The sequence below is a fragment of the Centruroides sculpturatus genome, unplaced genomic scaffold, assembly GCF_000671375.1.
Source record: "Centruroides sculpturatus isolate CEXI.00-Female unplaced genomic scaffold, Cexi_2.0 scaffold196, whole genome shotgun sequence".
Lineage (NCBI taxonomy): Eukaryota > Metazoa > Arthropoda > Arachnida > Scorpiones > Buthidae > Centruroides > Centruroides sculpturatus.
In genome coordinates this window covers 234,393-258,357 of record NW_019384362.1, presented here as the reverse complement: position 1 = coordinate 258,357, position 23,965 = coordinate 234,393, and the positions used below count along the sequence as shown (strand labels likewise).

Genomic DNA, 23,965 nt, shown 5'->3' with positions numbered 1-23,965 from the left:
ATTTATAAAAAAATAATAATTAAGTTATTCTGTTGTCAAGTATATATATATATATATATATATACATATACCGTAGATGTGCCATATTTAATTCATAACAATTATATTGTGGAATTTCCATCAAAAGAATATGTTTTATACTCAAAGAAAAATCTATAAAAAGAAGGTAAAAATTCAGCAGTGGGAAAATATTTTCTCCCCTTCTCTTATAATACAGCAATACGATTCTTGGTTGACCAAACGAGGATCATTCTATAGAAAATGGCTTCAGAACTATTTACGATACATGCTTATAATAGTGTAGAGGAGAAAAAAGAAGCGATTAATATGAAAAGTATAAATTACCGTCGGCAGGCATGGTGACATTCATAACTTCCCATTTGCTGGATCCGAGATCGTTAACGGCTGCCAGTTGGAAGCCATAAGTCATGGCTGGTGCCAAGTACCTGACTGTATAGTTAGTTGCGTTCGGAGGGATCTTGTCATCGACATCCAACCAATCAACACCGGTACTAAAGTTCTTCACTTGGAGATGAAAATGTTTGACTGGTGAATTGGTTCGATAGCGTAGGTGCCATTTCAGGAGTGCCGTTCTTGAATCCAGCGGCTGTACCGAATCCACCGTAACTTCGGGACGTTCTGTGAGGAATAATTGTTAAAATTTAGATTCTTACACTTACATAAAATACAAAGCCTATTATTTTCAATTTAAGTATAAATTAAACGAAATTTTATTTATATCATGGTTCTTTCACAAAAATTCTCGTTTTTAATCGTATTCGAACGTAAATAGCTATTTTAAGGCCTTCACTACAACTTTTAAATTGAATAAAATATGCTGAATCATGTAAAATTTAATTTTTAAGTATACTTTTCTGTTTATATTAGAAAACACGTCTTTAAATTACTTTATGCTGTACATACTTGTGCACAAACCAACCCACCTAATGCTTAAACGTAATTTCAATGTTATACAAAGACAAATCAAAATTTTATATAATCTCTTAGTTTAACCAAGAAAAAATTTTAGCACGTGAAGGAAGATTTAGTCTATAAAATCTTGTTAAAAATTTCAAATGTTCACGTCAAATAGTTTACGAGATATTCATCAAACAAATACGGACATCCGGACGAACGAAGTGCTAACATTATCCTTTTTTTTTAATCACTAAAAAGTGTGAAGAGATATATAAAGATTTTGATGAATGGGTGTTTTGAGAGCAACGAATGTGATTCCGGATATAAAGATTACTCTGTCACCTTTCCCTAAATTAGTCGTTGGAAGTCGTTGAAGATTAATCTGTCCTGGGACTGTGATATTTCTTTTACAAGTATTAAGAAGAAGAAAAGACTATTGGAAACAAACCTGGCGAGATAAGTAGGATCTGAGTAAATCCTCATTCACTCCTATTTCTAAAACTCATCAAAACTATTGTTTAATTTCTTTTATAAAGCAAATCCTGTATAAAACCCGTTGCATATAAACAAATTCTAGAAAAAGCGTTATTCAAAGTTTAATTAAAAATTGCGAAAGAGTGGGAGGAGGTTGGATAACAGAAATTCTTATTTTCTTTTCAAGCAAAGATGAAAATCGTTTTTCTATAAAACTTTTCTTCAATTAAACTAAACGTTTACCGTTGTGTCAGGAGGAGATAAAGAACAAAGTAAAGTATATTATCTTTGCATTGTGCATAGGAGTAGATGATAAGAGATTCCTATCTAAAATCAACGTTTAGAAAAAAAAAGTTTATATAAAAAAAACAAAAAACAATTCCTTTAGTTACAATGACAAACGTTTTCCCAATTTAATGTCGATCGAGAGAAGCAAAAATTTGCATTTGAAGTCTACGCTCTAATTCTTTCTTAATGAAGCTCCTCAAGATTCTAAGTGAAACAACTCCCAAACGAATAGGAAATAAAAGGTATTCCTCTATAAACATTACACAAAATTTAAATGACTCGTTTATAAACAGAAGTCATGAGACTCAAGCTTTGTTTTCACTAAATTAGAATATAAATTATTTAAATTAGTAGTAAAAATAATTTGAAAGTAATTACCTCAATGCTAAATATATGTGTAAAACTATATTCATGTGTTTTTTTAACTCTACAAACATTATACATTTTAAGCTTTAAATTAAATTTTTTAAAAAATTAATCAAAACATCGAAACAAATTTTACCTTAGAAACCTTAGTGTAAATCTTAGAATAAACTTTAAAAAGTATAAGTGATGTCGAAATGATTACATTAATACTATTAAAATTAATTGTACAAAATAGAGTAAGGATAATTAAATCAATTCGTGTTTACTTTTAACAGTCGTTAGTCTTGGAAAAGGATTCGATTTCCAAAGTCCCAAGAGAAGAAAGACGAAAGATAAGAATTAGACGTTGTTGAACAAAGATTTTCTTTTCCTCTTTTCAATTTTACTGTTCTGACTTACTACATTAGATTTTCTTGGCTTATATTAATTAATGTAACAGTGAAATAGTTCAATTTTGTTAAGAATTCAAAATTATTCTTGATTTTCTTACAAATTATTTGCAATTTTATACTTATATTATTAGAAAATTTCTCATAAAAATCAGCAAATTTATATATAAGATAAATAAGCTATAGTTTAGGGCCTTGTGCTTTTAAATTTATTACTACTTGCTAATGATGCATCTTATACAACTTAGAGCAAGAAGTCTAAATGCAGCCCTAATTATAATATACTAACTAACAATAAAATTGCTAAATATATCAGAATTGCTAAATACATTATAATTAAGGCCAGTTTAGGGCCTCGTGTTTTTAACTTTATAACTATTTAGTAGAGGTAAGATCTTATGTATTATAGTTTAGAGCAGTAGTTCTTAATCTTTCTGAGGCCGGGGAACATCATTCATATACTTTTTATTACACGGAGCATTAGTATCAATATATTCAAAAATCGATAAGCAATTTCGTGTTTACTATTCTCACGACACAATGAAGCAATAAAATAATAAACTTTATTGTATTGAATAAAATAGAAGCACGGAATTGTCTATGAATAAAGTAATATGTTGTAGAAAATTGGAATAAATTTGCAATAAAAACGTTTAAAAATTAGTTTTTTTTTGTGGAACACTTGAGGCAAGTTTGCTGAACACTGCTTTAGAGGCATAACAAATCTCAATTAGATCCTAATTATCATGTACTAATTTCGATTAAAAAAAAATTATAAAAAATACTTTTTAAGTTATTCCATACATAACTAAATTAAAATTAATTTAATTCTATTAATTTACAGCTTAAAAATTAAGTATAAACATTTTAAATCTTAATAAAATTATTATTTTTATTAAAATGCTTCATTAACTCAATTAAAGAAATGTATGCCTATACTTGAACATAAAATTTGAAAACTTTTACATTTTAGTAATTAAAAATTTATTTTTAAGCAGTAGTTAATTAATTTTTAATTGATTATAAAATATATTTTTGTATTTATGAGACTTTAAAAAGAAAAATGATAATTATGTTAAGAATTGTTGTTGACGTTTTTGATTTGATCTTTGAAAATAAATGACAAAAGAATTAAAATCATCATAAAAATTACTTTAAATTGATCTCTTATAAAATGTTTATTCAAAGATTTATAAATTTAAGAATCCTTTATATTTAAAATCAGTGTCATTTGATCTGTTTTAATCCATTCTGGAACATGTGATACTTTTAGAAAAGTAATTTTATTCATTGAAGCTTTTACTTAAAATCATTTTTCATTTTTAAAATTTCCTCATTTTATTCAAATTTTAAAGATATTTTTAGTTTTAAAATTGAAAACTTTCCTCTTATATTACTATCAAAGCAAACTTTTTTAATGGAGAACTTTAATCTTTCGCAGAGAAATTATAATGATAAATAAATGTTTAAAAGGAAATATAAACATGTAACTTATTTATCTTACACAAAATACTTTACATTTTATAATTATAGTATACTAATTATAACTTTAAGTAAAATTATAATAATAAATGAGTTGCAGTATGAAAGCTGTATTGTACAGTACATAAGACCATTAAAAAATTGAGGCTTTACAGTAGTTAAATAATTTATATTTTGTTTGTATTAATTATAAATAAATTGTTTATTTTAATATAGGAATCTATATTTTATGCAAATTAATTTAGCTTTTTAAAAATAAGGTTGTGAATTCCTTAATTCCTGAATTGCAGTTTATGTATTTAAGTAGATTATACAGCTTAAAACCTTAATATTTTGCATATTTATGTTTTAAAATTTAAAAGTTGAGATCGAAAACTAGTAAATTTTAATATTTACGTGATTTTTACTGCATTATAAGCAGTATTTACAAGAATATCTTCTCTTAATGGAAGCTATCTTTATCTAGTGATTAGCAACCAATTTCATTAATTAAAAATCAATAAAATAATTATTTTATTTTATATTAAGTATTATAATTAAAACTTGATTTCTCATTCAATAATTATACAAATATTAAAACAAATCACATTTTTCCCTTTAAATATTTGATGATTTTTTAAAACAAATTTCCAGCGAAGAGTTAATACTTTTCATTCACTATCTTATGTCAATTAACTAAAAATCTTTACGGTCAACGTTATTATTGATATAATCATCACAAGAACTAAAAAAGACCGTTCATCTAACGTCTTGAACGAATAATCACGTGACAAGCCAGTCACATGTCCTGGCAGCTGTTCAATTAACCGTTATAGAGAGTCGTTAATGAGTTTTCACCAGATGACGATGAGTTTGGTTCTGTGTACCAAAATTGACAATTACAATTAAAGACGAGCAACGTTTGCAGGGTGATCGATGACTTAAAACTCAACCTAAATACTAAGCAAAAGGGAGAAGGGGAGGGTAAAGTTTTAAGAAGTTTATTGTTATAAAACCTTCACATGTTTGTATGTATATGTATAGAAATGCAAGAAAAATTCTTCTACTTGCGAACTTTTCTGGACTTTTCACCTCCAAAAGTTGTGGAGTTAAGATAGGGGATTACTCTGACACTTCAACCAAGCAATGATTTATTATCGCAGATGACGTAGAAGGAAACGTCAGAGACAGAGTATGCATATCTTTAAAAGCTGAAAATGAATCATTTTTAGTAATATTAAATATTATTCAATGACTCAAAATGTTGATTTATTTTATTTTATTTCATTTTTTTCAATAATTAATCTGCTCATTGTTTAATTACCAAAGCTAGCGATTGTTAATCAAATTATAAAGTAAGTAGTTAAAGTAATTATGTCTGACGTCATGTTTGAAATAAAACAGTTTCTTTTGCCTCTGGGTAATGTGATTATAATGGATCTTGGCTAACACATTATTCCAATGATCCAGTTCTGTAAAATGAACAAATTTCTGCCTTTCACTAGATAATTATATTAACACATTACTCTATTTTTGAATATTTTACAGACAGCGATATACATAATTAGTGATTTAATAACTTTTCATGAAAATCGTTCTGTTATCGTGTTTTCAATTTGTTCTTGTACAATCATTGTGGACATTTTGCCATTTTCCTCCGTGATTTTATTCTTGTTTACATAAGAAAATTGTAATTAAATTATATACTAACACATCGCTGTATCTTCGAAAGTCTTTTCATACAACGTTTCATGAAAATTGTATTTGTTATTTTGCTTTTAATAAATGCTTTTAAGAATCTATGCTAGATTATATTTTACATAGTGGTCTTCCTGAAAAGATATATTCGAGTGTCTTCTCAGGAAAGATACAAAGGGAAAGTATAACTTTCCCCTCATAAATTTCTTTCTGTTTTTTGCAATTGTTTTCTTATTAGATAGAATTATAATTTGGGAAAGGATAGAAACTATAAACATCAAGTTCATTTTCAGGAGAGGTTTGAGGATAAAATTGTTAAAGATTCTCTAAATGACTGCACAGAAACGTCGAGAACGTGATAGCAATGTATGATTTCCATGAGAAATTATTAATGCGTATTATCAAACAGAATATTAAAAATAGAGAAATATGTTAATTTATTTAATTACAGTTTTATATATTTTCTTGAATATATTTTTTATTTTTTATTAGACAATAATGAAATAAGTCATAGTAAGCTTCATAAAATTCCATAATAGTAGCACAAATTTTCTGATTTTCTTCGTTTTTAACCATCATATCTAAAAGATTCTTAATTTCAAAACCTTATATTATATCTGATAGGATTTATAAAAAGTAAATTTTATATTTATTAATGCTTACGCTTAAATCCGTTAAAAGACTTTACTAAAAATTTTCTTATAAATTTCAAAATTGTGCTGAATATATCTGAACTGTGGATATTGTGGTATTGATTTTGTTACACGTTCTCAACATTTGCTGAAATTACATTATAGATTGAAAGCGGATGAATTTCATTGAAAAGACATAATTAAATTTAAAGATTTAATTGTGTATACTTTAAACAATATCCACAGTACTTTAGGTCTAACTATAAAGGTTCATTGCAAGTAGATACGATAATATAAATTTACTTAGAATGAATATGGATGTACAGTACAGTACAAAGCAGATCTAGATATGTTAGAACAGAGATTCATAATATTTTTCCTTCACTCTATCCCTGAAATTGAACTTAATGTTTAAACTTCTTATCCTTTTTCAAGTTAGAATTTCATCTAGTGAAAAAACAATTGTAAAAATGTTCTAGGAAGCACATCATACTTCTCTTGTATCCTCTTTACAACTTCCCTGGGGAGACACACCTCACAGGGTAAGAACCGCTGTGTTAAGATACAATCTAACCACTCTGTTAGATATAATCTAATACAGTGATTGTTAACACAAACTTTCTACCATAAAATCTAGTTAGATACACTTTACATCTTTATTTACTTTATGTAGCTAAATTAAAGATATGTACCATTGTATTAAATCTAGAATGAAAAATTTTATTTCTAAATAATTATTCAGTAGCTACAACACATTGAAACAACTTCGAAATAACGTAATTTTGAACTTATTAAGGAAATTGTAATTTACAATAATGCTCTAAACTAATTCAAACGATATTTCTAGTCACGTACATAACGTTACACTTCCGGTAACGCCCATTAAACCCAGTGTGATATCCAAATGTATACACACTTGCGTACGTGAATTCAACACCTGTTGAAATCTAGTAATTAATTAAATAAATAGAACCTACCCAGGACTAACATGTCTTGTGATCCTATGGAGGTATTATATTTGCTAATGATTTCGCAATCGTATGTTCCGTTGTCTTCACGTACGATATTGTGAATCATTACAGTACCAAACAGACGTTCTTTATTTGTTATATTCACTTGAATATCTAAACGTCCCTCCTCTGGTTCTAATAATTCTCCATCTTTGTACCAGTTCATAGATGGTTGAGGATAACCGTATCCTTGACATGTTAGGTTCACTTTCTTATTCACTTCTTCAGACGTTTCGTTCTGGCCCACTTCTACCGATGTAGGAACTGAAAATATAACAATTCTATTATTTGTTTCGAATAATTCTATTCCAATTTCTTCTACATTTATTTCATAAATAACCAGAAAATTGAAGGCATCTTTAATTCCAAATGTGTATAAAATCGCATTTATGAATACGGTAGCCCAAAAGACAGTTAACAGGGCTATCCTTGTTTCAAACCTGTTTAAAAAATGCTAAAATATATTTCGGCTAACTGACTTTTGAGCTAACTATTTATCTGTTTACTTATTTTATTTTAATTTATTTTTAAGTCAAAGCATTAAATACTAAACTATATTTGTAAAATATAATTAAATTTTTATAAAACTTTAATTATTATTTAAGTCAGTTAAAAATTTATATGCTTAAACAAACTTCCAGCATACATTTTTAATAAATTTGTAATAAAATATTAACTTTTAATAAATTAAATAAAAGTAATTATGTATTATTTTCATAATAAATTTAAGAAAACGTCTCTAAATATTAAAAATCAATTTAAGAAATTAATTATAAAATTTCTAAAATATAGTTAAATAGAAAAATTAAATAATATTAACAATACGATTAGTAAATCTTAAATAAGTACGAGTATTATTATTAAACTTAGGAAATTGACAAGCAAATTTTCTATTAAAAAGGGAGCTAAAAGGTAACGAAATTTCTCAGAAAAAAGTGTTCCTAAAAGTATACAAAAGTAAAATCTTCATTTTATTGCCAATAGATGTATACATAGACTATCCTCAGGGCCATGCGTTCCCCGTCATTAGCAATGCACGAAGAAAAAATTAAAATCTATAAAAGTAAATTAAAGGATGGTTGTATTAATGCCAATGATGCGGATGGATTGGCTTCTGCATGAAAATTATACATAAAAGAAAAATTAAAATATAGAAATTCTTAGTCCACACCTGCCCTAATACTTGGATGCATTTTTTGTGTATTTTATTTTATATATTTTATTATAATTTATATTGTCATTATTATAGTTTATTTAATACATTTTATTTTATTATTTATTTGTTAATTTATCTAATATTTTCGTTTTTAAATTTAAATGTAAAATGCCCGAACGTTCCGTCGTTAAAATGTTAAATTTTTAAAAATACGTCGAAATTCGAACGTAAAGCCTAATACAATAGGCTTTACGTTCAAATTTCAGTTAACCTGAAATTCGAACGTAAAGCCTATTGTATTAGGTTGAAAACGTTAGTGTTTTGTTTAATAAACATTTCTCAGCAACAGAAGGTGTATTGATAGTTCATTAAGTGTTTAAAAAATTAAGTTTCATATTTGGTTAGTATATATAAAATACGCAAAACTGGGAAAAGTGATACAAAATTCAAATCAGTCATTTTCTAAATATCTTTCCATCAGTTTCACAGTTTACAAACAGAAAAGTATTATACTTGCAAACACGCAGTCCTTCTACATTCTCCATGGTCAGCCGCAGACGATGCGAGGAAAATAAATCTTTGAACTACGAAAACGATCTCTCAACATCAACAGGTATGAGAGGGGCGTATTTAGTTTTCACTAAAGACTCTAAATTTTGTGAGTGAAGAGAGTCACGAATTTTATATTTTGAATATTCACATTTTTTCTGAGTAAATCCATTGAAACTGGTTTTTGGCGTGTTTAGAAATCTCCCATGCATCTTAGCAGATAGAACGTCTCTCTCTAGCCTAAAGATTGAACTGCACAAGAACTTGTGTAAATTTAGTGTAAAGTTCTTTTCGCATGGCTTCTTGTATCACTGCACTCTTGAGTTTCATTGCGGCCACTGAAGACTTTTCGTCCGGTTTATCATTGAAAGCTCCTAGATGATAAATTTTGGGCATAAAAACAAGCCACTCGAATCCACTTGCCCACTAGCTTTTGCAGGGTGTTTTGTGAGTGATCAGTTATCTCTTTTTATAGATATTCGCTAGACATTTAATCAAAATTTCCGAAATGAAATCATTGGCCCAGAAAATGCTGCCCTAATTGATGTTGAAATAATGAAAAATACAAGTGACATATCTCAAGATACATCAACTTTATATTTGTGCAGGCACTTAGCATGTATGATGCCTGGTCTGTTACAAGTAACCAAACGTTTTCATACAGAATGACAGAGTTTTAAAATTAAGCCCATGCATCATTGAAGGCCTGAGTAACAGTTGTGGAATTTGTCTTTTTTAATTCGTAAACTCTTAACAGCATGGTTTGTTCTGTAATCTTTGTTAACGGACTGACGAGAATGTTCAGCACGTAACTTTTTAGCACATCCGTTGTTTCATCCACAATAGAAAAGACTAGGTTGTTTTCTACTATTACCTGCATTTTTTTACTTCATATGCAGGATGCACATAGCTTTTCCTTAACGTCCTTTGATCAGGGATTGAGTGCTTGGTATACTTTTCTAGGAAGTTTTCGAAAGCGGAATAATTAATCTTATTAAGAGCGATCCCCGACTGTATTAAAACTGTAGCCAGTTCACTTAAAAATTCATTCTTCTTGCTTGCATTGTCCAAAACAAAACTCTGCCCGTCATTTCTTTCCTTTTTGGAAATATGTTTTGCATAGTTAATATGTTGCTTAATCCGTGAAGAGAGATGCTTTTCATCCAAATTTATGGTAACATCACACAGTTTACATCTCAAAATTCTCTTGTCGATTGTAATTTTATCGATCTTTAAAACTATTTACTAACACCTTCAGTTTTGATTTTGATATCTTTGACAATTTTTAAACTGATAAGCTTACATGTCACCGCCACATCCTTTTCTCAACATTGTAAACGATGGAATCGTTATAATTTACATCAGAGATAGGTATTTAAATAAATAAATATATATATATAGTTTTAATAATTTGTGTTCATTTCTATTGTTATGGCATCAGGTCGTCACAGTTTGTCATAGCTTGTTTACTGGTTAATTTTGTATGAATATTATGTATTGATTACCAGGTATGGGATTTTGTATTAATGTATTTGTAATTATATTTTTGTATTGGATATTTTATTTATGTATTGAAATTGTACTAATGCATTGGATGTTTCGTATACGTAATGATTATTGAATTTTATGTATTGGATTTTGTATCTACGAATTTGAAGCTGATATACAATTTATTATATTTACTGTATTTGTTTCTGTTTTTGGACATGTTTGTTCGGTATTTTCTTTTTTTTTTCTATGTTTCCCATACAAAGGGTATAAAATAACCTTGTACTAAATAAATAATAATAATATACAGTAAGTACCAATCCTATGATATTTTAAAATAATTCCACGCCGAGTAACTTAAAGAGAGCACCTCAACTTCCCAACTTTAATTTTATTAGTAGTATTTAATTTAAAAAGTAGTCTACTATTATTTAGTATTAAAATACAGTCAAACCTCAGTATAGTGAACTCGTAAATAGCATCCTCATAATGCGCTAATATATAATTGAAAAAAGGATTTTTCCCAAAAGAGAAAGATCCTGTCACAAGTATACACTGGCGCTATATGTGATATTATACAAGTTTATGCGCTTTATGTAATATTAAATAAGAAACTCTTCAGCCTCTGTGAATTACTAAATATTAAAAATGACAAATCGCGTGACTTTCAACGCTCAAATTCAAACCTGACAGACTATTAAGTATAAAAAATTCTTATTGCTTAAAGTGCTTCAACTTAGCGCCACACTCGATTTAGTGCCAGTTTCAGAGGAGAACAAACGGTGTTTCCAAATCGACGTTTGAGTGAAAACTACTTCCAAATACTTCTAATAATATTTTTTTAAATAATAAAATATAGATGCGTAAAGTAACAAATGTATCTACTTATTGATGATGAGAACAAATGTAAGCTTTAGCTAATCTTCAAGACATCAATCTATATAAGATTAAGTATCTTGATCTACAATGAATTCTAATTATAACTCCATAAAGTAAGAAAAATATACTAATCTTAACATTCTTTATCATATTATGAAGATTTATTATAGTTATAAGTAATATTTATGAGGTCTCTATATATAAAAAAATTTACACTTCATATTTTATACAAAATATGCAGAGAGGAAGGACATTTGAATTAAGTTTTCATACATTTAAATGTCTTCTATACATATCAAAATTTAAGGAACTAAATAAAAATTCAATTTAAAAAATTTATTATAAAGTTTTTTTAAATATTTAAACAATTTTTTAATTATTTTTCTTACTTATTTTAATAAATTAATATTAAAGACTTTAGAAGAGATAGAAAAATCAAAGAATCATAATCAATAAAATGTTCCTCCCCTTACAGAAATTAAGTTATAATTTAAATTATAAGTTATAAAACAATAAAAATATTTATTAAAAATGGAATTTTATAAAGTGAATTTAATATATTTTTTAAAAAATTAATTGAACAAGGTATTTTATTTAAAGAAAAATTTCATTGGTGATGTATTTAAACAGTTGAAATTAAAGATTAAACCAATGAAATTATTTATTTTAAAATGAAATTTTATAAAGTGAATTTATTATACTTTTAAAAATAAATTAAATTGTATAGGATGTAATCAAACATAATCAATAATTGAACTAACAGATGTAATTTGTTAATCCCTCTTAAGATAAAATTCTAATTAACAAATTTTAATCGGCTATTTCTGTCTAATTATCACTTGAATTCTAATATACAAGTCTATATTAACTCTCTCTTAGTATGCTGTATCGTTGATTAACCTCTTCATGTCGAATTTATCCCTATGCTATTCAATGGAGTGAGTGTAAAGATGTTTGCAAAACAGATCGATACATAGAAAAATTAACATGCTAATCTCTAGAAAACTGAATTTATGAATTTTAAAATCAATTTCCAAGTAAAGAATTTTGATTGGTGGATTAAAATTTTCTTGAAATTTTTAAACTAGAAAAAAGCTAAAGAAAAATTCTGTTAAACTTCCAAACAAACATTTTTTTTTTCTTGTTTTTTAATCCTTACAAAAGGCAATTTGTAAACTTTGTAGATATTATTAGCGAAAGATCTTTTATATAAACTTAATTTTTTAAAGTAAAATATAGCTTTAAAAAAACGAATTTAAGTTTGAACCGTTTTTATTTAGAATAAGAAAAACCTTAAAGAAGAAGAAGAAATTGAAAAATTTGTAAAAGTTTAGATAAAAATTCTCTTTGAAGATGTTTAAAAGTGACAGTTGACATTTTAAAATCGTAGAAGATCGATGACTACATTCAAAAAATTAAAAATAAAATTAAAAAAAGACCATTAAAAATTACTAGAAATAATTTCATTATTAAACTTCATACTGTTCTTGTAAGTGTCATCATCTTGAAAATGTAGCGAACTAATAAAACATAAAACAATAGCTATAAAATTCTTCACAGCAATTCTCTACGTTATAAAATTTTAATTAGGCAGTCACAAAGGAAAAAAAAAATTGTATATATGTATGTACTGTACACACACACACACACATCCTAAGAATGTTTTCCTTAACTTTAATTAAGCTCAAGACTGCGTAACCCATCAAAATTTCAAATAATAATAGCCTACAAACAATGAATTAATACTGAAAAGTGTAAATGTAAAGAATATGTTTAAATATATATATTAAAAAAATTAATTATTATAAATTTAAATAAATCATTATTTTATATAAATTAAATTTAAATTTTTATTCAGAAAATCAAAAAAATCACTTTTTTAATACAGAGAATGGCTTTAGATTCGTGTTTTCTTACATAAAAATCGTATTTTTTTAAATTTAAATTATTATTTTATGTAATTTAATTGCATTTTTGTTCTATTTTTTTTAAATTTCAAGAATTGTTTAGATTTGGTTCTTGTATAAAAATTTTTATAGTTTTATCATAAAAACTTGCTTTTTATATAAATATTTTGATATTTAAAAAGGTATTCGATGTTTATATTTATAACTTAATAATGCGATTTTAATGAATTTCGGAAGATTTTCTTTAAAAATTACAAATCATTTTAGAATTAAATATGAAGTTTTGATTAAAATATATTTAAAATTTTAAAAACTTTTGATATAAATTTAAATTTTAATATTTATGAAAGTGCTTTTAACAGTAAAAAATTGATTTTATTTGCATTCTTATATTTATGTTTTGAAAACTGTATTGAAGTTTGTATTAAATGTTTATATAGTTTTGTTTTTACTTTTTATTTTTTATATATAAAGACTTCATACTTACAATAAAAATTCTTTTTTATTGTAAAATATTTTCAATTGAAAATACTGTATTTAAAAATTCATTAAAAAAAGTATATATTTTGGCAAAAATTCAAAAATTGCAATGAGGAAACAATTTGAATATCTCACTCATTCTTTGAAAATATCATATTTGATATGAAAAATTATAAATTGTTTTGTAATTTTTAATATTTTAAGCATAAAAATATAATTGAAAGTTTATTCCTACACTGCCAAACTCAATATATGTTAATATACGTTGAATCTATTAAATAAATTTTGTTGGAATGTAATCATGAAAAAGTTCTTTTATAGATATTAAGGTTATAAGGAATATAAATGTAATTATACAGAGGCAACTACCATATAAACAGGTTACCTAAATGTTATAAATGCATAAATGTATAAAAAATAAGAAAAATTTACATAGAAAATAAATAAAAAAATAATAAAAATTAATGATGCGAAATATCTAAAGAAAGTAATAATATAAATAAAAATTTTTAAATATTTAAAATTATAATCATGATTATTAATAAAATGAGCTTCAAATTTTTTAATTTTTAATGTTAAATATTGAAAATTTAAACTATGTAACTAAAAATTTACTTATTTAATAAACTTTTAACTTTGTTATACACTGAATGTAATATTTAAAGAGTTTTCTCTTATAAAAATGTTGAAGAGAGGAAGGAGCTGTCTATACGCTGCAGAGAGTAAATTAAAACGTTATGAACCGAGGCTAGAAGCGTATTTAAATATCTTAACAATTTAATTACATAGTTAAACAGCTATAAGCATATTGTTTGCTTGCTTAAGAGGATCAAGCAATGTTGAAAGAGCCGAGTATGATTTAAAGGCCCTGGAGACGCGAAGTCTTTAAGCATACAATCACCTATCAGTAATTATAGGAGCTAAAATTGTATAATTTAAATAATTACACATCGATTCTATCAAACAAGAATCTTTAATGTTAAGCTTAGTAAAGTTTTAAAAATGCCATTAAATGAAGCGTTAAATGGAGATGGAAGGAAGTTTCAATTTTATGTTTAAAATTTTCTTTTCTTCAGTTAGAATATCGCAATTTTATAAAAATCTACAGAGGAAAAAAAAAGCTGATATTTTCTTACCCAAAATTCATCTGGGATAGTTAAAGAAGAAATTAATGAAAAAATAATATATTATTTGCTTTAGGAATGATTAAATTATGACATCCTTACGCTTAACGAACTCGCAATATAAAAAATAACGATAATTAAAATATATTTTTTTAATGATTTCCTATTAAATTCTTCATCATGAGCTGCTTAATAGAGAATACAATAAGTAAAAAATGATGCTATAATTAAACAATGATCAGCGTTTTAAAATTCTCGCTAAAAATAATTTTTTTTTTAATTTTAAAATAATTATTACAGTCAAAACTTCGATATAACGCTCGCTTTAACAGCGTCAATCGTGAACAGACCGCCCCACAAAATATTAAATACATAATAGCCATGGATTACTAAATTCACGATTTTTAATTTGCAAATGATGTTATCACCAAATCTTGTGATTTTCATATTCAAAGTTGTCTTTAGATCTCATTACTATACACAATTCTCATCGAGATACTTCAGTTTAGCCCCACACTCGATTTAATACCAGTTTAACAGGTAAAAAATAATGGTGTTAAATTGAGGTTTGCATTTGATAGACTTGAGAGACTCTTACACGTCATCGAAAAAGATTATCAATAATCGTATATTTACGTATGTCTAAGGCCTTAATCAAAAACCTCTCTTACCTATGCCTAAAACCATCGCTGGATACAACTATATCTTGAAAAAATATCAACAAGGATACATCTGAACGTGACCAGGATCCTAAAATTATGAGGTTCCAAACAAAATTGCAACTTGATACAACTTACGTAAAATTGTATGCATCGATAAAGATATATTTGTACGTTTAGAAGCCTCTAAAAGTGCCAGGCTCTAAGCAAAAGCCAGGCAAGCTTATGCATGAAACTACCATTTAACTAATCTTAAAACAGGATAAAAATCAGGTGAAACTTTTAAAAAATTTCCTTCATTTTTCCCACATACCGACCGACAAGATACTGATGTTCATTCCTAAACTTAAGCAAGTATCCAGAAAGTTAAATTAGTAAAGCATTTAGATTAACTTTATTATTCGTTATACAAGCGTAGAACATTTTATACTGAAGAAATATACGTAATATAAATGGATTTTATAAAGTAAACATTATATATGTAAACATGATGATGAATTCAATTTGCTATATAAAATTGATATTGATGAGCTATCAATGTATCAATTTTAAAATATGATCTGTCTGTTTGTAATGTTTACAATAATAAATCAAAATGATGATAAGATTTCACTTACATAAAAAGGATGAAAATCCTTTAAAAAAAGAAAATTTCAATCAAAATTTATTNTTAACTTTGTTATACACTGAATGTAATATTTAAAGAGTTTTCTCTTATAAAAATGTTGAAGAGAGGAAGGAGCTGTCTATACGCTGCAGAGAGTAAATTAAAACGTTATGAACCGAGGCTAGAAGCGTATTTAAATATCTTAACAATTTAATTACATAGTTAAACAGCTATAAGCATATTGTTTGCTTGCTTAAGAGGATCAAGCAATGTTGAAAGAGCCGAGTATGATTTAAAGGCCCTGGAGACGCGAAGTCTTTAAGCATACAATCACCTATCAGTAATTATAGGAGCTAAAATTGTATAATTTAAATAATTACACATCGATTCTATCAAACAAGAATCTTTAATGTTAAGCTTAGTAAAGTTTTAAAAATGCCATTAAATGAAGCGTTAAATGGAGATGGAAGGAAGTTTCAATTTTATGTTTAAAATTTTCTTTTCTTCAGTTAGAATATCGCAATTTTATAAAAATCTACAGAGGAAAAAAAAAGCTGATATTTTCTTACCCAAAATTCATCTGGGATAGTTAAAGAAGAAATTAATGAAAAAATAATATATTATTTGCTTTAGGAATGATTAAATTATGACATCCTTACGCTTAACGAACTCGCAATATAAAAAATAACGATAATTAAAATATATTTTTTTAATGATTTCCTATTAAATTCTTCATCATGAGCTGCTTAATAGAGAATACAATAAGTAAAAAATGATGCTATAATTAAACAATGATCAGCGTTTTAAAATTCTCGCTAAAAATAATTTTTTTTTTAATTTTAAAATAATTATTACAGTCAAAACTTCGATATAACGCTCGCTTTAACAGCGTCAATCATGCATACTGTTCTTGTAAGTGTCATCATCTTGAAAATGTAGCGAACTAATAAAACATAAAACAATAGCTATAAAATTCTTCACAGCAATTCTCTACGTTATAAAATTTTAATTAGGCAGTCACAAAGGAAAAAAAAAATTGTATATATGTATGTACTGTACACACACACACACACATCCTAAGAATGTTTTCCTTAACTTTAATTAAGCTCAAGACTGCGTAACCCATCAAAATTTCAAATAATAATAGCCTACAAACAATGAATTAATACTGAAAAGTGTAAATGTAAAGAATATGTTTAAATATATATATTAAAAAAAATTAATTATTATAAATTTAAATNTGAAGTATAGGTATAAATAATTAGACTATATGATTTAAGAAATAATACTTTCAGCATCCTCTCTGTAGTAGCAACCTAATTTAGAAGTATTATTTTAGCAATTCCATTTTATGTAAAAGCATTATTAAAATTTATTACAAAATTGTGCAAATAAAGAATTTAATATTAAAATTTACAAAGATTTTAATTAAAATCTATAAATAAATTGAATTAAATGAAACAAATAATTAATGGATGTGATTTTAAAAGATATCATTTTGCATCATCTCTAAACAAGAAACATTACTTTAATCAAATTTCAAACAAATTAACTTATTAAATTATTCCTTGTGTATGCTTTTATATTAATACTTACATATTTCACTTAGAATCTATAGATAAATTGGAGTAATAAGGATAAAATAATTAAAACATATGATTTAAAAGGTAGCAGTTAGTAGGTTACTTCTCAATAGATGAGCATTACCTTTATGCACAATTCTATAAATTAATTAATTTCAAATTTCATTAAGAATAATTTGATATTAAAATGTACAAAGATTTTAATCAGAATTTATAAATAAATTGGAGTAATAAGTAAAAACTAATTCAAATATATAATTTTAAGATAACATTCTCTAGGCTACATATGAGAAATATTACCTTAAACTGTACAATTTATAGATTTGTATAGTATATAAAGAATAATTTAGTATTAAAATGTACAAAGATTTCAATCGAAATATGTAGATAAATTGGTGGAAAAGATTAAAACTAAATATTTTAATTACTTACAAGATAACACATTTTGTATCATTACTGTAGCAACGAGCATTATTTTAGTAAAATTGGAAGAAAATTGAAATCTGTTTTTTTAAAAGCAGAAAAATGAAGACAAAACGGATGTTTTGACATTGCTTAAGACGATATTTAAAGTGATTCATTATTAAAACAGAACGAAAAAAAGGGACAAAGCAGTTTGACAGGACAGTTCATCAGATTCATTGATTAACTAGATCGAAACCATTTCAACCAAATTTACTTAAGTCGAGTGGTTTTAACTTTATACGAAGAAAATTGAAAATTCAATATAATCAAATTGTTCTGCTAAAAATATATTCATACGTATTTTAAATATTTAAACATAAGATGAATNCATATCTGGTTAGACGCCAGCCAATTTTTATGGCCATTTTCTCCAAAGATATTCGTAATATTTTTCCAAGCTTGAATTTTTAATAGATAAATAATTTTTAAAAGAAGATAAATAGGGGGGAAAAAGTAAGGTTTAAGATTTATTTATAAAAAATATGGATTTTATCGAGGATAAAATTATCTTAGAAACTTATGAAATGCATTCTTTAAGGTTATGATAACTAAAAAATACTTATTTTGAAGATTTATGAAGATGATTTTCTAGATACAGATAAAGAAAAATTCCACATAAAAGTGGTAAAAATATGGAAAAACTCTTTTCATAAATCATTTAATTCTTCTTTTTTAAAGTAAAAGTATCACAAATAACATACACAAAAGAATTCTTTTCTAAGAAACAATGAAGAGTACGTGAATACTTCCACATGACACACTTCCGTGACGTCATGCAATCAAACCCCAACATCTCCATCAATAATTCCATTTCTTATCCGGCCGGTTGACAGATAACTGTTATTGGATGTTGCAGCCAAGTTAAATGTAAGAAGAATTTTATAAATTTTTTAACTAAATAACAAATATTAATATCATTTTAAGTTAATTTTTTAAAATTAGATGTGAACATAATGGAAACTTTACAGCAATTTCGCTTATTTTCTTACTTCTAATCGAGTTAGATAGGCTTTAAACATTTTATTTCCATCTATAAATTCTCGTTTGACGTTTGAACCTTATAATCTTTACATTAAAAATGATTAAAGGTAGAATAATATCGTTTAATATTTAACTAAAACCAAAATAAAATATTGTTTCATTCGACTTTCATAACAGAATAATGACATTAATGACATCCTAATAAGAACCTTAAGTAGTAAAAGCGTTGTCCTTAATGATAAAGACATCAATAGGGTTCAATTTAGAAGAATTTTCACTTAAAGTTTACCCTTGTCATTAAGCTCAGCTATTTTTATCTCTGTGAACAAACAACATTAAAAAAGCATTCTCCTCCAACTTAATGACAAAAATAAAACAACCGGTCTTAAATAAGGATCAATTACTCTTAAAATTTGATATTAATGTAAATTTTAAAATGTTCTTTCATAATTTAAAAGTGGAATTAAAAAATTTTTAAGTAAACAATACGATATTTTTCATCGTGAACGTATAAATATAGAATTCACCTTTATTATTCCATTGTCCTAATACAAACATACTTAAATTATTATAGAATTTGATAACATGTAGGAGTAAACAGATTCAAATTTCATATATAATTAAAATTAGGTAATATAATAATTTAAAGTTGTAACACGGATTATAGGAAGAGAGTCGTGAGAATGAAGAATTGAGGAAAGCAAGAAGAGAGAGAACAAGAAGAACATGGAGGGAGATGGAGGAAGATATTGGAGACAGGAGGTTGAGAGAGGCGTGGAGACTGGAAGAACTTTATTAAAAACAACGAGATATATAAAATGGTTAGGCTGGTAGAGAAAAGTTAAAGTTGTAAATAAAAATAATTGAAGTGTATATAAATAAATTTATAAATTATAATTTTAAATTCATTTTTATATATTCAAGTCTCATTTTTACTGACAATCATTTTTTAATGTTCCAAAATATTGTCATATTAATCTGATGTAGAATCAATTCAAAGGATTCACAATCTACCGATTAAAAAGCTGTATTTATAAGATTTGTTAAAATATTTTTTTATTATATAATACGGAGTAGAATATCATATTTGTAATAGCAATCTAGTAAACAACACTATTTAGTAGAAAAAAAGGTTATTATAAATTATAAACAATTTAAATAAACAAATAATTTTAGAAATTTAATTATGCTAATCGAATAGAAAGCTACCCAAACAAAAACACCAGCTCTTCAATTTCTTAAAAATGTTTTCGATTGCCTCCTTTTAAATCATTACAAATATTTCTATTTGATAAACTCGACTTAACAAATAAAGACGCTTATCAAAAATTGCTTAATGTTATTTCCTATCTTTCTACATAACCCATCATTTTTAGTGTCAAAACCATGTTAACATTAATCGCATTAAATGCAACTCAGCCATTGAACTATCATTCTTATTTACAGCCCATTAGACTATACTTTCTCCTTATTTTCTTTTGTATTGGCCTCATACCGTGTGGCCATTCATCATCTGATCATATCCATGTCATCCATAAAGGACAAGAGGACTTCCTTACGAAATGAAATCAAGAATAATTATATTATTAACATTTAGAATACATTTAATTAAAGGAAAAGTTATTATTTTTCTTTTGTTACTGCTTTATATTATTGTCGCCTTCAAAAATACAAAGTATAAAAATTCAAAAACTTAATCTTGATTGTAATATTTTTAAAAAATGTATAAAATAAGGACGAAATTATTAAGCTAAACAAGGAGATTATAACTTTAAAATTAGGAAATAATATTCATTTAATTTTAAAGTAATTACAATAATGGTATTCACAATTTTCGCTAATTTTTAAGTTATAATTTCTATAAAATTCCAATTTTCACATTATTATTTTAAAACACAATAAACACAAAGGAGAATTACAAAAAGAAGAGAGAGTCGGACTAGAAGAAGAAGAAAGAGGAGATGATGATGAGGAGATAGAAAATATTCTATTTTCTTAATATCTTTATATTAAATTATCTTTATCTCGAGAGTGTGACGAAATTTCCATCTTCATCTTCCTCCTCCTGGTATTACATTATGAATTAACTTTTAAAATATTTGAATATTGATATATAACTTTAGTTTAAGAAGTCTTATATAGTCAATAAATTGTCAATCTTTAAACTTATTAAATATGATTAATAACTTTCAGTTGAAAATTATTTCACGAAGTTATAATCATTAAAACTGATTTCTGAATTTTCAATATCGTCTGACTGTGACTAATGAACTTAATTATTTTTTACAGAAAATTAAAAAAAATTAATATCTATAGCATCCATTTTGTTAGCACGTGTTAAAGAATAATTAAGTTAACATCATTAAATTGTATGTCATCTATCGTTATAATCATGATTTTTCAAAGTAACGTAAGTTCTTAAATTTATTAATAAATTTCTTAACGCATAAAAAAATATTACTGAAATCTTTATATTAAAAAATATTAAAATATTTTCATTTATAGTGGCATAAAGGTATTAAATTTTCTAAANAACCTCGTTATTATTTACTAGACTTTTTTAGTATTTATTTATAATTTTTTTAAGTTATTAGGATTTTAAATGAAGCTTCCATAATGTTACTAGACACAAAACAGAAGCTCTCCTGCAGTATTGATTAAGAGTTAACAAATTAATATTAAATTTCTGAAGCTTCTAATCACAATTTAAAGTTGAAAGATTTTCGAAAATAAATGTATAAATCCTCCCTTTTTCATAAATGACTAATATCTCTATTTTAATGTTAAGAAAGACATTCGATCTCTGTATGAGTTAGAATTCCATCGAGTAGAGGCAAGCTATCATTGAGAAATAATGTTCTCCTAAACCATTTGATCATGCAGACGAATGGTTATGCAGAGAAATCCATCTGCACCCTCTCAGAAGCATTCAAAGAGCCATTATAGAAGTTAATCCTAGTCTGCTTCAATGACTTAAGAACACTTTCAAAATATATTTGACACGATGAATGGTGAGAGGATTTGTTGTTTCTAGTACAATTCTGTGACAGTTTAAGAGCAATTTCTGTTAATAGATTAGCTCACATCCTCAATTTTGCTATTGTCTTCTCAAATATTACGCTCGATTTCAATCAAGGAATCGTTTTATACGAGTGTTTCATTTGAATTAACCATTTTATCTCCTTCATCTACTTATTTACGCAGCAAGCTAAATTGTAACGTTTTGATAAATAATTAACAGGAAAAGTCGATAATATGATTGGTGACGTTAAAGAGAAAAGTCAATATAACATGAATATTATATGATGATAAAGAGGTATTGTTTCATTACGGTAAAATGTATTACTTAGTTTAATGTTAGCACAACAGGAACATGGTCAATATTGGCAAAATGGGGCGTGATCAATGTTCTGGCACAACTTCTCAATGAACACTGACCTAATGAATATGTCAACAATGTTCTGACAAAATAGGCATAAATTATGTTATACGGCAGACTAGCGTAATACATATAACAAATTATCGAATGTTCATCCACATCACATCGTTCCACTGCACCCAGAAGGCATCTAGAATTCGTAATGCAGAAACAATGCAGCAGAACAACGCAATCCTTAAAATTCGTAAATTTTCTTTATTTCTAGAATAAGTTAATAGTATTTTTATATAAAATAATCTAACACGTTTTATCTGTTTCGTATTACTAAAAACCAGAAATTTTTCTATGTGGTAATAAATGCTGCTGATGATGATGATGTGGATACATCGCATCATTACATTAACTCGAATCATAAAGGTAAACAATATTATTATATTTGCAAAATTTAGTTTTAAAACTGCACTAAAAGAGAAGAAAAAACTATAAAAATATAAAATATTCAAGATAAAAAATACTTTAAAAAATAACTAAAAGAGGACTTAATGGCTTTCAGATATTTTGAGATTCACTTGGTAAAAAATAATAATCCGGAACTGAGCACGATAAGGTTTAAAAAATTATCATATTTCACGGCCATTTTCCACCATTTTATGATATATGTATATATAAATATCACATACCCTTTTTCTTTTTTACTCTGGATAAAGTTCTGAAACATTCATTTTGCTAGCAATATATAATAGCCTTTAACAGAAAATCAAGAGATGTTATACAGTATCCCTGTAGTTGGCAGCAGCTGTCAGCAGCAGCCACTAGAAAGAATAAAATCCAATCTACTAAAGGACATTCATGTAAAATATATTGATTGGATGCATAATCATTCGGTAGAAAGCGGTCCATTTCTGCATGCAATACTCAAATATTCAAAGAAAGACGGAAATATCAAGCTGTAATGTTGTATTCAAGAGGAAGAAATGCAGTCAATCTGATAGAGGAAAGGATTAACTGTTATACGATTCCCACTATCTATTTATATTTTGATTGGTTTATGTATTTTTTTTCTCTGTTCTGGAACCGAATTTCAAACTCCATTTAAACAAATGCACAGAGAACATATTTAAAATGAATGTTTATTTATTTATTTTGTAATATTTTAATGAAACTTATGAGCAAAGTTTATCTAAAAATCGTTTAGTTATTTTATAATTAAACGAGATCTATATATAAAAAAATTGCTTATAAAAGCGATGGATCGAAAAGTTCAGTTGGGAAGTTGGATTGAAATAATGCTTAACGTAAAAGTACTTTTAAGAATAAAATATAATTTTTTAAAAATGTGTAAAGGTTCTAAAACTTAAAAGAATGAGATCACTTTCTAATATTAATGCTGTAAAGATTTTAGAAAGAAATACTTCAAGAATGTCATATTTAAATGTCTTACAACTGGTAGATCTCGACCTACTAGTTGAAAA

At 26.1% G+C, this 23,965-nt stretch overlaps 1 protein-coding gene across 1 annotated transcript in view; it reads right to left on the bottom strand.

The window, feature by feature from the left end:
- Positions 1-23,965, bottom strand: part of LOC111641360 (receptor-type tyrosine-protein phosphatase alpha-like) — a 372,536-nt gene that overhangs the window by 133,822 nt on the left and 214,749 nt on the right. The window contains exons 3-4 of the mRNA XM_023387510.1: positions 7,204-7,500; positions 346-639 (exon numbers count right to left, since the gene is read on the bottom strand). Of these exons, the coding sequence (XP_023243278.1) occupies positions 346-639; positions 7,204-7,500 (591 nt within the window). The remainder of the gene's footprint in view (positions 1-345; positions 640-7,203; positions 7,501-23,965) is intronic.